Source organism: Setaria italica, chromosome II (assembly GCF_000263155.2).
Source record: "Setaria italica strain Yugu1 chromosome II, Setaria_italica_v2.0, whole genome shotgun sequence".
Classification (NCBI taxonomy): Eukaryota; Viridiplantae; Streptophyta; class Magnoliopsida; order Poales; family Poaceae; genus Setaria; species Setaria italica.
In genome coordinates, this window is record NC_028451.1 from 4,174,021 (window position 1) to 4,190,598 (window position 16,578).

Genomic DNA, 16,578 nt, shown 5'->3' on the forward strand with positions numbered 1-16,578 from the left:
ATTAGAAATCGAACTTGCTTGCCGGAGAAATTGGCGTGCAGTTTGCTCGTCACTTGTATAGCACCTTTCGTTGTAACCGTGAAATCCAAACCTATCTAGTACCCTAACACCCAGGCCCAGGCCCATCTTCGCCACGTGGCCCTCCCTCCCTAGCCGAACCGACAAGCGCCGCAGACCCCGTCTCCCTCCCCACTCACTAGTCGCCTTCCCCCACCGGTCCCCGCCGCTTCACGGCCCCCCGCCTTCCAGAACCTTCCTTTCCCGAAATAGCCATCCCTACCCACACCGTCCCCGAGCCACATCTAGCATGCCGCCGCCACCCCACGCGCGCTCGTGACCACCGCCGCCCGCTGCTGCGCTCGGGGCGCCAAGAAAAGATCCCCTTGGTGGCGACCGCAAGGTCTCTCTCTCGCCCAAAAGCTCCCGCCTTTTCCTCTCAAAATTTCTCCTCCGCGCTTCTGGTTTTGGCTCGGTAAAAGCTCACTCTTTGGTGTGTTCGTTTCAGGCTCCCCGGCGCCTTTGATTTCCCCCTGGCGCGTGGTGCTTTGGTCCCCAGTTTGTCGGCTCGGCTGCCTTTCTAGTTTCTACATGTGCTTGCAGGGTGGGGAAGAAGATGGTGAGGTGTTCTTGCCAGGATAACACCTTATCCTGTTCCCCATCCCCGTGCTAGATCGATGCGCTCCCGCGCGCGTGGGTGTATGTGTGTTTGGCACATTAGTTGCAGCTGCTTGTTACTGTGCTCGGCTTAGAAGGGGGCTTACAGACACTGTGACAAACTATCCATTCCATTCCGGAGTCAGAGTAGAGATTCTAGTGTTGTTTCTTGGCTGGGAGGGTAGGATTTGGCCTTGGACCCAATGCTGAACCCGGTGAAGGAGGAGAGCCATGGGGATGGTGGTTTGGTGCCCGGTGCGGCCGCTGGGGATGGACCGTCCACTGCTGCGGCCGCGGCGCCGAGGCCGATGGAGGGGCTGCACGACGCCGGGCCGCCACCGTTCCTGACCAAGACCTACGACATGGTCGATGACCCGGCCACCGACCCGATTGTGTCGTGGAGCGGCACCAACAACAGCTTCGTGGTGTGGGATCCGCACGCCTTCGCCACCGTGCTGCTGCCCAGGCACTTCAAGCACAACAACTTCTCCAGCTTTGTCAGGCAGCTCAACACCTATGTAAGTGCTCGTTTCCCAATTCCCCTTACGGTGCAGGGCTGCGCGGTCTGTGTTGCTTGAGTTTTTGAGCGATGAATCATGAATGTAGCTTATTTTTCCCTTGCTCAAAGCTCCCAAATGCAATGCTGTTGGCTATTTTGTAAGTGGTTGGTGTAATCCTCGAAATTAGCATTTTTTTATTTTGTTGGTAAGCAATAGAACAGCAGAGAGGACAAATAAAGCACTCAAGAGCACTCTTAACTTCTCTGATTGAGTAGTGGCCTAGTGGGAATCTCATTTCTTGTTCTTCGTGATAAGGACATTTTGTACTTCAGAATGACATTGACAATCAACTAAACAAGCAAGTCTAAGTTGCGGCATGTTTCAGGTTTCTCTGTACAAGTGCATAGAAATCCCAGACCAGTTAACTTAAATTAAATCATGAGGAACATAGGCACGCACAGCTCGCCACATAGGCTCAATTGTCCTTAAAGGAAGAAAATAGAGAAGAAAGTCTTGTTGGCATTTGGGAAAATATTGCTGCTGTGTTTCGAGCACACATTTATCTATAAGCAACAATATGTCTTTGGATTATTTTTTTTTCTTTAAGGCAGTCAACAACAAACATTGCCCTGCATGTGCTGTACTTCATGTATTGATGTCAGAGCTCCTTTCCTTGAATTAAGAACAGCTGGAATACTGTCGCGTGCCACCTCTTTGAAGCTATTTGTGATCATGTGCATGGTGCAACAGTGATGTCTTAGGTCATGTGTCATTGTCAACTGAAAAACTTCATGCAATCTTGCACTGTGCATTACTGCATTCTTCCTCTCTTGGGCACGCTTCTCTCTGAATAAAGTCAATATTTCGATTGCAACAATATTTTCATAATCCTGACCTCAAATCTTTTTGTTAGGCTTTACTATCCACGTGTTTGCTTTTGAATGAGAGAGAAATGAGTGGCCTTCAAAATAGTAGATAAGGATGATGATTTGAAGCAGAAAATTAACAAATAAAATGGAGAAAGAACTGAAAACATGCAAACTGACGTTATGCAAAGTGAACTGGAACATATCTGAATGAGGTAAATATAGGACATATTTTTTGTGTAATTACAGTATTACACATTAACTGTTAACACTGATATAAAGAAAAATTGACCTTTTTTACTGCCAATAAACCAGTCATGTCTTCCTGCATTGAGGTTTTTTGAAGCTAACCCGTGCCTAATAATTCAGGGTTTCAGGAAGGTGGATCCTGATCGGTGGGAATTTGCAAATGAGGGTTTTTTACGGGGACAGAGGCACCTCCTGAAGAACATCAGGCGTCGAAAACCTCCTGCTCAGAATGCCTCAAACCAACAGTCTCTTGGGCCATATCTTGAGGTGGGGCACTTTGGATATGATGCAGAGATTGACCAGCTGAAGAGAGACAAGCAACTATTGATGGCAGAAGTGTTGAAGCTAAGGCAGGAGCAGCAGAACACAAAGGCAAATCTCAAGGCTATGGAGGATAGGCTGCAAGGCACTGAGCAAAAGCAACAGCAGATGATGGCATTCTTGGCACGTGTCATGCGGAACCCTGAATTCTTAAAGCACCTGGTTTCCCAGAATGAGATGAGAAAGGAGCTCCAAGATGCTATTTCAAAGAAAAGAAGACGCCGCATTGATCAGGGACCTGAGGTTGATGAATTGGGGGCTGGTAGCAGCCTAGAGCAAGGTTCACCAGTGCTATTTAACCCCCAGGAGTCGGTCGAATTCCTCGTTGATGGGATCCCAACTGATCTTGAGAGTCCAGCTTTCGATGGCCAAGGCCTGGCTGAGCCACAGGATATTGATCTTGGTACCTCTGAGCAGCAGCCTGACATGCCCCAGGAGGACTTGACTGACAACTTCTGGGAGCAATTGCTGAATGAAGGACTTGGTGAGGAGAATGACAACCCTGTTATCGAGGATGATATGAATGTGCTGTCCGAGAAGATGGGCTATCTCAACTCAGATGGCCCGACGTCCAGGGAATAGTTTTTGTTTCATTGCATCACATTGCCATCACCTTTTGTCATTTTCATCGTATCACAATCTGCAGCTTTCTGAGTTATACTGTGATAGCAAGATGGCAATTGTTCGTGGCTTGGGGTTTCTATGCCTGCTGAACTCCTTGTCAAGGGAGAGCTTACTTCCATGAAAAGCACCATAGAACGCCAAGTTCATCTGATCTGATTGACTCTGGTGATTGCTGATTGCCACCGGCATTGCTCTGTTTTTTTTAGACAACAAGTGATCTGTTGGTTGCTTACAGCTTTTTGTCTATCAGAATGTGCAACGAGTAATGCTGTTGATCCCTGCATGTTCTGGTACTCTGGTAGGTGGTGATGTGCTGATTGTCTTTTGTTTATGCAGTAGCATACTTTGTTCTGTCGATATTCTGATGTTACTTAAAAGGTGTAGACTTGTAAATGGACTCACAATATCTCACTATAACAGCAGCTTTGCTAGGTGCAATCCTAATTTCTCCGGTGTCATCATTGACTTCCAGTAATACATTCCGTTTGCTTATGTAATGTCCTTGTTTCTCTTGTATCTTGAAAGTTCTCGGTTCAGTATATTCAGTTTGCTTGTGCGATGTCGTTGTTGGTAATAGTATCGCATTTCACACGAAAACTTGAAAGACATTTCGAAAAAAGAGTTGCCGCCAGATAATAGAGGATAAGAGCCAAGAGGAGGGTTGTGATGTCGACAGTGCTTGTAGAGCATGTCTTAAAATCTCAGAGACAAGAAGCAAGGACTCCTTTCCCTGAACTAAGAGCAGCTGGAATACTGTTGCGCGTTCCAGCTGTTTGAAGCTGTCTGTGATCATGTTAACAGTGACGTCTTAGGTCATGTGTCACAGTGTCACTGTCAAGTGCAAAAGCTTCATGCAATATAATCTTGCACTGTGGTTACTGAAACCTGTACGTGCTCGCATCTAGTACCAGTTATTGAAACTTGTCTGCTTATAACCTGTACATTCAATGGCCAAGAATCAACATGCTCTAATCTCCATGTAGCGCGCCTTATCCTGAAACTGAGAGAGCCAGCTTTATATTACATGGCTGCCAGTGCCAGTTTGGAACGCAAGAACTCGCATAGATTTTCCGCGGGGATTTTTTTTTTCTGTTTGCGAAAACAGGGCAATGAAACTTATAGGATAGGAGAGGCTTGCACTGTTATTGGAACAATATGTTTCCTAGCTACTCCCTCGGTCCCAAACTATAAGTCAGTTTTGACTTAAGATTCATAACTTTCAGCCTAAATATGTAACAAGTGTGTTGCATATATCTGCCAACGGATTTAGCCTAAATCTGTTGAAATATTGACCTTAGGATGATTACTGAGGTCCGTGCTTCACCTCTGTGACACCTTGAGTTTAACCATTTGGAACCATGTGCAAACCACTTAAATTTTGATTTTTTTTGAAATAATTAGAATACACGGTTTAGTTTGAGTTAAGCATTTCAAATTCACTCCAAATTTACATTTGGATTCTCGTTTCAATTTTATTTTACTCGTTTCAAAAATTTACATTTGGATTAGGAAAAAAGCATTAAAAATTTTCATGAGCCATTCAGGATTTTTATTGGTTTTTTTTGTGTGTATATTTGAGTTGCGAACTAGGTTTAGTTAGTTCATATATTCCCCTAAATTCAATTGACTTTAATCCTACCCGCAAAAAAAAAATCACTTTAATCCTTTAAACATTTGGGCCCAATCTCTCTCCTAATCTTTCTCTTGCCTTCGCGGGCCTAATCTTTCTCTTGCTTTCGGCCTGACCCATTCCTCTCCATTCCTTTCGCCGGGCCCAGCCAGCGGTCACCCAGCCCATTCCTCTATCTCTTTCCTGTTGTCGCGCGCCGCCGGCGCCGCCGCCGACCAAATCCAAACCCCACGCCGCCCCGCCGCCGCCCAAAATCCCCCATGTCGCCGCCGCAGCGCCGCTCGCCCGTGCCGCCGGATCTGATGGACGAGATCCTGGGCGAGATCCTCCTCCGGATCCCGCCGGAGGAGCCCGCGCACCTCATCCGCTTCGCGCTCGTCTGCAAGCCCTGGCTCCGGGTCCTCTCCGACCCCGCCTTCCGCCGCGGCTACCGCGAGCGCCACCGCAGGCCGCCCCTCCTCGGCTTCGTCCACAACCTCTACGAGAACGGTCCGATCCCCCGCTTCGTCCCCACCACCGCCTCCCGCTGCTCCTCGCCGGTGTTCAACTGCCAGAACTGGTGGGCTCTCGACTCCCGCCACGGCCGCGTCCTCGTCAACAGGTTCGAACCGTCCGACCTCGTCGTCTGGGACCCCGTCAGTGGCGACCAGCAGCACCTGCCCCTGCCCCCCTACTCGCACGCGTACGACACCGGAGCAGTGCTGTGCGCGGCGGCAAGCTGTGATCACCTTGACTGCAGCAGCGGCCAATACTCGTGGTCTTCGTGGGCACCGACGATGAGGAGGCCGTCACTTGGGCTAGCATGTACTCGTCGGAGACCCGTGGCTGGAGCGCAATCGCCACCGCTGATTTCAGTGCCTCCACCATGGTGGACCTCCACTCCTACATTGAGACAAAGCCCAGCATCCTCATCGGCAATGCACTCTATTTTTCCGTTGAGCTAGGGAAGGCTATCCTCAAATACGACCTTGCGGGGCAGGGCCTCTCGGTGATTGATGCACCAGAAGTGTCCAAGCAGATGCGTATCCTCATGGCTGTAGAGGATGGAGGGTTGGGATTTGCCGCCATTGAGGGTGACGACCTCCACCTGTGGTCATGGCTGACTGGCAACTCATCTGCAGGAAGGACGCTATGCAGAGTCATTCAACTTCAGAGTCTTCTTCCAGCTCGGAACAAATCATTTCCGTCTGAACTGATTGGCTTTGCTGAAAGCACAGATACCATCTTCTTGGAGACATAAGCCGGAGTTTTCACAATTGAGATCAAGTCAGAGAAGATAAAGAAGGTAGGCAAGAGAGGCGGCTGCTACGCTGTCCTACCCTACATGAGCTTCTGTGCTCCAGGTAATAAGCCTTACCTTGTCTCTATTTTTCTGTAAACATTTGTAGTTACCTATTGTGTCTACTATAGCATGCATTTAAGTTACGAAAATGCTAACATACTCTCGGGTGTTTAGAGTCCTCTGTGACTGATTTTGTGACTTTTGATTTATTCCATCATGATCTAACAGCACAACTTTATTCCTTGCTTCCATCATATTACAATAGCAGCATATTCTGACTATGCTAAGCCAAGATGATGAGGGACATCAAATATAGCCAAATGGTTCATGAACATTCAAGTGTGTCAAAGTCCAAACTGAATTTTGCTATCAAGAGTTAGAAGACAAGTCCCCTTCTTCTACTATGAAAAGATACACTAATGACCCATCTCTAGACACTTCAAGAATTAGTTGCAAATTTGGTTTTTACTACTACAATACTACTGCACTAGTGTGATCAAGAAGTATCTTGAAGCTTAGTTGTCTATTAGCTATACATGAGTTGTTACCTAGTTGTCATATGTGAGTTGTTATCTAGTTGTCATATTAGTTGTGAGTGAGTTGTGTAAGGCTTATGAGCCTATAAATAGAGGAAAGCCTCAAGTTTGTAACTTGGTTTTGATGTACCCACTACCTTATGAATAGAACATGTTCTACCCTTTAGATCTTGGACTAGATCTTGTACCCTAAGGGCTTTGGATTAATCTCTTGCTATTCGGATTCGACCTTTTGATCCATCTTCGTCTCTAGAACGACTATCTTCGTCTCTAGAACGATATCTAGCTCAGCACGTTGAAGTGGTTCCTTCAACACTTTGTGCTGTTTCTACCTATTAGCACACTGGAGAGGTTCCTCCAATACTTGTGCTATATTTATCTATTTGTAGCAGCAATGTGGAGCTGTTCCTCCACATTAGTGTGCTGCATCACAAGAGGCATAAATAGGAGACATCGTACTGAACTGCACCGTTGTAATTCCACCATAGAAATAGGGCCAGTTCCGCAATCATCCATTTATGCACCATACATTTGTCATGCGCTTTCCAGTTTGTATTCCCAAAATAGCAGAATTCTTGATATGCTGGTTGTGACAGTAGCATCATCTCCGGACCTTTAGCTAACATATATCCTTGCATAGCTATTTGTAACAGCTTATTCGGTGTTTGTCGCCACTCGCCACTCGAGAATTGACCAGTTAAATGGGCATGCAGCTACACAAGAGAAATGACTGGAATAGTTCTCTTGGTATGTAAATACATCCATTTAATTTCTTGACCATTAGGTTTACCAGACCGCTCAGCTGTAACCATCCATCCATAGCTCAACTTGCAGGCTTCATGATCAAATAAAATAGCATGAAGGTATGACTGAAACAAACCAAGTCCTCGCCTGTAGCAAACATCAAATTGATTCCCACACTCCATCCTGATTTGAAAATGGAAAGGCCTCACTATGCACATGCTCAGTAGGTAAATTTGTACGCAAGAAGATTTTATCTCTGATGCCATGGTTCCTAAGACAGCCACTTCACAATTCTTACCATTGATGATCCTAGAATCATAAGATGCACATCACTAGTTGAATGAAGGTAATCTTTCAACCACTGCTTTCTCACCTTGACTCTAGTAGAATTGGCAGTCAATATGGACCACAGCCATAAGGATATATTTTGCACTACCAGCATAATCACACATGCATTTCAGTTACTTGACATTATTAGATCTACGAAGTAATAGTCCTTCACCTAGAACTGTATGCTGAAATCGTCATACCATACCTCTCACACATCCATTTGTTTTGGACTGTGGACTGACCAACACATCTGCCGCTATTAGCCATTGGTGTTTTGACAGCATTCCAACTTGATAGCAACTAAAACTGAAAGCTGGCCAAGGTGCTGGTTGTATCTCAGCACCACTATCCACAATATCAGTTGTATTGGCGGTGGCCGTGGATGCTTCAGAAGCTCACCATCTCTGCTTGGCTGAATGGCGTCCACAATATTGGCCTTAGATCATCTGCACTGTGCAAACTCCATGTAGTATAGCATGTGGCAGGAACAGGAGTACCGGCATTACCCTGAACACCTTGCGGGCATTGTAGACACCAGTGCCAATACACAGCAGAAACACGTCATCTGTTGGAGCCGGGCTCTCGCTTTGGAAGTCAGCAGACGTTGCTGTTGATTGTGGTGAGCAAAGTTGGGGTGGTGGCTAGAGCACTCGCGGTCGGTGGAACACAAGCATTGTGGATATGACTGGGCATTGAACACCTGGTGGGCATCACGGGGTAGCACTCCGTATTGGTGATAGAGATGGCTAGGGCGGCATCCTGGTCAGAGTAGAGGTGGAGGTAGAGGGAAGTGCCGAGGATGCGGTCTTGGACACTAGAAATGCAGGTGTCATGGTAAAGGGAAGCCTTTGGTTGGACACCTTGTGGGCACCATCTCTAGAACCTCGGTGGCCCTGACAGAACGACGCAGAAAGCTGTTGGTGATGCCGAGGTCATGGCTGTAGGCACTTGAAAGCAGGTGGCCTGGCTAGGACCCGCCATCGAACACCTGGTGGGCGCCACTGGATGAGAATGACAATAGAGGCATCCCGTGGTGGAAAGGAGGTCAGTGAAGTGGGGTTGAAGATGCCGGTGGCTCAACACGGTGGCACAACTGAGCATTCCTTTCCTCGATCTTCCGATTCATGTCATCCCACTTCTGATCTAGTTCCTCGAGCTTGGCCAGTATCACAGCACACATCTCCTCCGTCATGTTCACTCGTATTCCGATGCGGTGGTAGTGGTGGTTTTCGGATCGAAATAGCTGTGAACCAAATGTCACACCCTAGATGCAACTCACAGAACAAATTATCTCCCAACAATGAACTACGGAATATATATGGAGTATACTAGAATTTGAATACACATGGATGAGGAACTCGCTAGTGTTCTCGAGCCGAAGCTCGCCGCTGCAGAGCCGATGAGTCCCAAATCCAATTCTTATTTCGCTCACGACGACTATTTAGTCCTCTTGCATGCTGCGCCAACTACGCTGTAGCGATGCCCGTTCATGGGCCTATCTTAACTACCTTAGCCATTCGGGCCCAACAAGGATAACGTTGGGCTTCCAGACCTGATGGCCCACAACTTCGGCTTTACTGCACTTAATATAAATATCATGTACGGTTCACTGGAGAAGCCCTCCACCAGTGGTAGTTGCTAGTTAGTACAGGTCTTATCTACAACCCTGCATTAGCTATCTCACTCTAATTTGGCTAGCTGTCAGGACAGTCTGCTTACTCGAAACTTGAGGCATGTTTCTTTTATATAGTTTTCTTTTCTACTTGGATATTTATAGCACATACTTGATCCTGTGAAGTACTGCTATAGAGAGGAAGACAAGTTCTTCTCATTTTAACATCTCTTTGTGTTCTGCATATGCTTGAAAAGAAGGGAGGGCATAGCTAGGTGAAATGTTCTTTTGTTGGCTGTATAAGACTTCGTTTTTTTCAATTTATTTTTGTTAAACTTTTAGATCAATAGTTTGAATTCTCTTCAATATTTGCTTGCTTCATGTTTTCTTTGTTTTTGTGCAACAGTATGATCTTGGAATAGGAATGCTGCAAGACAATTCAAATAGAAGGTTAGTTTCATCATATTTATATGGTTAAAATTACTATGTAATGGTTGACTGTCACTGTTGTTTGCATTGGCAGATCATGGATGGAATTCCTGCAAGAGCCAAGCACAAACTGTTGTCAGCGCTTCTCTGTTGATGTTTCGTTCTCGCCTTTCTTGCAGACCGGTTAGGGTTAGGTTACACCATCTGCTTCAGGTGATTTCGGGAATGTGGAATGTCTCTTCATTTGAGAAGAGAGAAAGAGTGTTTTGTTGGGATATTACTGGTGCGTATGTTTATGCATGGCTTTTCAGGCTCAAATCAAGGGGGGAAAAAATAGACTAATGGGCTGGTAAATTTATGTTCTGGTGGATTTTCTCTATGGCTTTATTTTTAGTTCCAAGAATCCTGGTGAACTCCGGAACTTAAAATGAAATCCTAAAATTCTTTCTCTAACCTCCTATCTCAATATGGGCTGTTCTTTTTTTCTGGTCAACTATTTCCCCCAACTTACGGATCCATCTCAGCCTGCAGGCCTGCTCCCTCCTCTCTCTCTCTGTTGTTTGAGGTCATCAGGCTCAACCGAGGCCTCTTCTCTCCTTTTGTCGTTCGGTCCCTCTAATTTCGCTCTTCTGCTTGCGCACCAGGTGCCATCGCTCACCGCGCCAGGAGCTTTGCAGCGCCAGACGGCCCCGCTCCACACTGCGGGCTCCGGTGAGCCGCGGCGGGATCTTCTATTCGCGACTCTGGTACCTCGCCGTGTTACAGTTGCCTTCACTGTACTTCGTCATTGCTCTCTAGTTACTCGGTTATGAACAATGCGCCGGCTAAGCGAGTACTTGGTGAAGGCGAGCACAATGAGCCCCAGCATATGGCATCCATAGAAAACTATAGAATTTTTAGAGTATGGAATTTTCAGTGTGCGGTATGGCCAACACTATAAGGGCTCCTTTGGGAACTCAGAACCCCGAGGGGATCCCGCTATTTTCCCTGGGTCGGAAGTCCACGCGGGCAACTCACCACGGGCCGAATCGCCTCCTCATTTGGGAGCCCATCGGACGGGGAGGCCAGACCACATCCACGACTTTTCCCCGGGGCGAGCCGTCCTCACCTCGAGGGTCCTGGCGGCGCAACCCCCTCCGCGTCGCGCATCGTCACCCAGGCGCCCCCCCTCCGCGTCTGCATCCCCATCCCTGCCCGTGCTCGCCCGCTGCCACCGCCGCCGTGCTCCCCCGTGCCGCTGGCGACCACATCGAGCCGCCGCCCCCCGTGCCGCTGGCGCGAGCGGCGTCCGTGTGGCTCCCCCGTTCCTGCACCTCCCCGTCGTGGTGTCGCCCGTGCGGCTCCTCGTCGCCTCCCCGTCGTCTCCCCATCCCCACGCCGGCTCGATCTTCGCTGGAGATCTGCTCCGTGACTGCCCTCACCTCCGGTGACTGCTCCGTGGCTCCATGACTGCTTCGTGCTACCTTGCCTCATCCTCCGGTGAGTCTTCCTGTTCTAATTCCAAGATCTGTACATAGATTGCTTTGACTTCATATTGCAAGAACAAGTAGGACTGAAGATCTGGGTTCCAGCTCGGCACCAGATCGATCGCATTACTATTTTTTGGTAGGGTTTTTTACCACTTCAAATTGCATTATTTTTCAAACTTTCAAGCAATCTTTTCGTGCAACGCCCTGCATCGTCCACCCAGTGAGGCAGAGACCATTACACAGGGTCAGCTCTACCTGGTGGCATGGTGCTACTGCTAATCGAGGATTCGAGGTAGTAGTAAGCAGAGTGATTAGTTACCTGAAGAGTGAGACCTGGGCAAGATTAGAAGGCCACCATATCTCGGCATATTTTTCAGTTCTTCAATTCAGTATTTGATACAAAACACATCTATTAACTCCAGTAAGGATAATACCACTTTAGAAAGGTCACTTCTGTCTAGATTTTCTGTATAAAGATCATTATACTAGGCTGAATTCACCAACTATTCGAAACGACAGGGTTGTAGAGCACGGTTTGACTTTTCAAAATCTAATCCACCTAACAAAATTTCTGTGCAATTATAGGCTGTCTTTAGTTTTCTGGTTTTACATTGATGAACAACCCCAGAGTCTTGAATAACTAATGTGCATACCCAATATGTAGTAGGGGGACCAAGAGTATAATTATTTTTTTTATTTTGCATGAGTTCTTATGAAGTACACACCACATGAGTACATAACATAAGGTGAACAATATTCATCTGTAGTTTTGCCACCATTGTCGACAACACCCAAGGGGATTTCCCTTTTACATTCAGAAGGCAATGCCGATACAAAATCTGTAATTTTGGTCAGTAGAAAGAGTACATGTTGCCAGGTTGATTTTATAAGGTTAGACCGTTAGAGTAAAAGTGTTACAGGGTCATGGGCATTGCTTCTGAATATAACCAAACTGTCAGCTCTTATTATCCTTTTGTTGCAAGGGAGCTTGGAGCATATCACCCCTCGTTTATGCATTCATCTAATTAAATTCATGTATTTTTTTCCCCCCTAAGAAGCTTCATGGATAGCAGTTTTTGCTTCGCTTTGTTCAGCTTGCTCTGCCTCAAGCTTCCTCAAAGCAGACGAACTCAGTTTCTCCCCTTCCACACCTCCAGAAAGTAGATCGACGACCTCAACCTGAAATTTAGGTCATCCACATTTGTATCTGTTACATAGTCCATCGAGTAGTAGACTGATATCAATTAAAGGAAATATAAAAGCAAGCGCTAATACACCTTCAACAGTGGCAACCCTTTCTCTTCTCTTTTTCTATTTACAGCAAGTCCACCATTTAGTAACTAATCCACATATTCGTCTGTGCACCAGCGCTAATCCACATATTCATAATGTATATTTCAAATTCATAATGTTAGTACTGATGATATATATTTCAAATTATACTGCTGCTTCTCCAAATGATGTTGTTTCTTTTTTCTCATCTAAATATGTAAGAACCTGTGAGCTTTTTCTTTTTTTTAGACCATATGCATTTGAGTAACATAGTTTACTTGCCTTACCATATACATGCATATAGATAATGGAATCTTGGGAGGATGAAGTTAGGAGATTCATGCTAGAGGAGGAAGAAAAGGATGACGAACTATTCCTAGTTATGGTTCCCGCTCTTCAGCAGTGTTTATATGAGGAGAAAAGGTCGGAGCATACCTCAACTCTGCCTGGTGCTGAAAAGGTCATACAAATCTTGGAAGGCCACGAAAATTGGTGCAAAGTGGAGTTCAGAATGGAGCCTGAGATATTTAGAGTTATAGCAAATTATCTTAGAGTGGAGAACTTATTACGTGACACCCGTGGTGTAAGAGTTGAGGAGCAGCTAGGAATGTTTATGTTCATGCTCTCTCATAATGCAAGCACCGATAGGCTAAAAAAGGAATTTCGACATAGTGGTGAGACAATTCATAGGAAAATAATAGAGTTCTTCGATATAATTCTAGCATTGACTCGTAGATTCTTGAAGCTCCCAAATGTGAGTCATACACATGTGAAGATTGCATCAGACTCTCGCTTTATGCCTTTCTTCCAGAACTGCATTGGGGCCATTGATGGCACTCATGTTCCTATCACCATTGCACAAGAAAGAGCCGCTCCCTACAGAAATAGGAAGGGAACCTTGTCACAGAACGTCATGTGTGTATGTGACTTTGATTTAAATTTCACTTTTATCTCATGTGGTTGGGAAGGATCTGCATCCGATGCAGGGGTCTTACGGTCTGCACGTGCGAAGGGTTTTCATGTGCCTGTGGGGAAGTTCTACCTTGTAGATGGTGGATACGCAAATACTTTCTCATTCATTGCTCCATACTGAGGAGTTAGATATCACCTGAGTGAGTTTAGGAGACATGGAAATCAGTATGCAAATTACAAAGAATTGTTCAACCATCAGCATGCACAGCTACGCAATCATATTGAAAGGGCCTTTGGTGTGCTAAAAAAGCGGTTTCCAATCCTGAAAGTTGGGATATTTCATCCAATAGAGAATCAAATTAAAATTCCAGCGACAGTTGCAATATTTCATAATCTCATTAGAGGGCTAAATGGGGATGAAGGGTGGCTAGATCACCAACCAAATAATATCAACCCATCTGATTATGTTGAGTTGCCAGAGGGGGATAACAACTATCCAAATGAACTGCAATCAAATGAAGGAAGCACCCTACGAGACCAAATTGCTCTTCAGATGTGGGCTGCCCGTAATAATTAGGTGAAGCATAAATGTTTTCATGACAGCTTGTATTGTTTTTTTACTTCATTGCTTATTTCTGTATTATTTTTATGACAACCTTTATCTAATCTTGTTTATTTTTTTGCAGCCATGTCAACGGAAAGAGCTACGTGGAGCTACACGTATGAGAAGGGACTTGTGGATATTCTGAAAGAGCTTGTCAACGTCATAATGTTTAAGGGACAAAATGGGTGGACTGCTGAAGGTTGGAGGAATATCACAAACAAATTCAATGATATGTTTCCAACGACACATTTCACGAAGCAACAAGTGTAAGAAAAGGAGAAAGAGCTAAAAGGAAACTATAAGATAATAAAAGAAGCGAGGAAAAGTGGTGTTGGTTGGAATGACACTTTGGGTATGATCATTGCAGAACCAAAAGGATGGGAAAAGCTGATTAAGGTTAGGTCTCTCAAATGGAGAATCAACTTTATATAACAACCCTTTATATAATAGCTAACCTTTATACAAACCATCTAATCATATTTTTTTTGTTGTACTTCAATAGGATAACCACAAAGTTGCCAAGTTCCGTAAGAAGCCATTTCCTTTATTTAATAGCTTGGAATTATTGTATGAAGGTAATGCTTTCATCTTGTTGTTCATTGCCTCTGTTCTTGTTTTAGTGCTGTGGTGTGGATGGTGCTTTAGAGAATCACTTCATTGTAGATCATGTTCCTAGTTTGAACTCTCGCTATTGTAGATGCTAAGATGTTGATATTGTTACCTTGATTATTTGTTTAATAGGAAGTGTGGCCACAGGGGATTTAAATTTTACATCAATTCAGCCACCACCACAAAGAACTGAACCCACTCCCCATAACAGTGAGCTGCCAACTGAACCCAGTCCCCAGACAAGTATCTCAGAGCAAAGCAATCATAGCATGGCATCTATTGATAGAAATCCACTCAGTTTTGGACTTGGTGGTGTAGAAAGCATAGAAGTTCAATCTGCTCCAGCTAGTCGTAATTCAGAGGACCAAGATGTTACCGGTGGAAAGAAACGCAAACAAAGTCAGATGGCTGCAAAACTTGGGGATTACATTGACTTTAGAAAGGATCAAATTGGAAAAACTCTAGAAAAGTTAGAAGAGAAGAGAAGACGTGAAGAAGACTACTCAATTGAGAAATGTATTGACATTGTGGATGCCATGGAAGGGCTATCGGATGAAAAAAAAAGCTGATGCAAATGAAGTTTTCCAAAGTGAAACAAACAGAAAAATATTAGTAGGCACAAAAAACCCAAATGTCCGGCTGATTTGGTCGAAGAAAAAGATTGCTCAGGTACGTTCCCTTTCCCTTTGCTCAGGTGTGTTTGTTGGATTAAGCTATTTGAGTCTGATAAGTTAATCTGGTCTTTCATCAACAAATTTCATATATGCATGTTTCATGGCTTAGTAAATATGCTCCACTTATGCTTAGTTCTTTATACAGACTGGTGCTTCCTAATTATTATTTTATTGTTTATTTTTTAGAATCAGTGAGTGTTGACTAGAAGATGGTGGTTTCGTTGTCTTAATCTCTTGGATAATGGTGGATAATGGTGGTTTCGTCAACTGGAAGGGGTGATGAGATGCTAGAATTTCTTATATAGCAAATACTCGCTGGATCTACTTGATATTTAAATTAAACTTTGCATGTAATATATATGGATGTATATTAGAGGCCCTGCTAAAATCACGAGGGCGCCCTGGCCAGACCTCACACCCTCTTATTCCACTCATCAGGTGGTTTCGTTCTGGCTATTTTGTTGTGCGGTTCCGGCTAGTGTGCTCCCCTCGAGTAGTACAACTGCTGCTAAATCCGATAACAAAAAAGGATCGTCACTTGATGATGTTGTCGCAGGGACCATTGCATGCATGCAATTTTGCGCAATGCAAATGTCCTACACAGCTATGACACACTGTTTGTATTTTGTATTTTTTATGAAATTATTCCCTCCCGCTGTGCTGTGGAAAGGGGAAGGGGCAGCCCTGCCATGCGTCAGGTTCTTCAAATAGCACTGCTGGAAAGGGGGCAGCACTGCCACTGGAGGAGGGGGATTTCAAAATCCAAAATAAATACCCCGTAGGGTCATTCTTCCCAGGGTTAATTAACCTGAGCTTCCAAAGTGACCCTAAAGATATGATTATATCTACAAATCGAGTTTTTAAGCAACAACGCAAATAAAACACTCTCGTGTCATTGCTCTAAAGGGGGAGAAAGGAATAACAGAAACAACGCCGTGCCATTCCTAAGAAACAAAGAACAACTGTAAAAAGTGGTTCTAGATGAAGCTAAATTGACCATCGATGGCGATTGTGTCGACACGGCAAACATCTAGACAGCTAGCATTGACTGACTTGGCCTGTTCAGTACTCCAGCGAACTCGATAGGTCTTATGACAAGCCTTGATTGACTCGAATTATTGACCTTCACTGTCCTTCGTCATTGCTCTCTAACCTAGGTACTCGGTTATGAACAGCGCGCCGGCTAAGTGAGTACTTGGTGAAGGCGAGCGCAACGAGCCCTAGCACATGGCATCCATCGAAAACTACAGAATTGTCAGAG

General features: G+C 45.2%; 3 protein-coding genes, 1 long non-coding RNA gene and 1 pseudogene across 4 annotated transcripts; 4 read left to right on the forward strand and 1 right to left on the reverse strand.

Annotated features, from left to right (window-relative positions):
* Positions 1–223: 223 nt before the first annotated feature.
* On the forward strand, positions 224–3,711 carry LOC101753729 (heat stress transcription factor A-2b). Its single transcript, XM_004955563.2, has 3 exons — positions 224–400; positions 506–1,172; positions 2,390–3,711. Exons 2-3 carry the CDS (start codon positions 858–860, stop codon positions 3,170–3,172), a joined length of 1,098 nt encoding a protein of 365 aa, XP_004955620.1. The 5' UTR covers positions 224–400; positions 506–857; the 3' UTR covers positions 3,173–3,711.
* A 1,316-nt stretch (positions 3,712–5,027) lies between these two features.
* Positions 5,028–10,230, forward strand: LOC101754133. The gene is made up of 3 exons (XM_022823837.1): positions 5,028–6,187; positions 9,755–9,798; positions 9,872–10,230. Exon 1 carries the CDS (start codon positions 5,105–5,107, stop codon positions 5,786–5,788), a length of 684 nt encoding a protein of 227 aa, XP_022679572.1. The 5' UTR covers positions 5,028–5,104; the 3' UTR covers positions 5,789–6,187; positions 9,755–9,798; positions 9,872–10,230.
* A 1,747-nt stretch (positions 10,231–11,977) lies between these two features.
* LOC111256439 lies at positions 11,978–12,605 on the reverse strand. The gene is made up of 2 exons (XR_002676530.1): positions 12,524–12,605; positions 11,978–12,425 (listed from the first exon to the last, which is right to left on the reverse strand). It is a non-coding gene; the product is annotated as an uncharacterized LOC111256439 (long non-coding RNA).
* Positions 12,606–12,776: 171 nt separating this feature from the next.
* LOC101773861 lies at positions 12,777–13,611 on the forward strand. The gene has a single exon (XM_012843548.2). It carries the CDS (start codon positions 12,826–12,828, stop codon positions 13,609–13,611), a length of 786 nt encoding a protein of 261 aa, XP_012699002.1. The 5' UTR covers positions 12,777–12,825.
* Positions 13,612–13,672: 61 nt separating this feature from the next.
* LOC101774261 lies at positions 13,673–15,717 on the forward strand (annotated as a pseudogene).
* Positions 15,718–16,578: the final 861 nt, after the last annotated feature.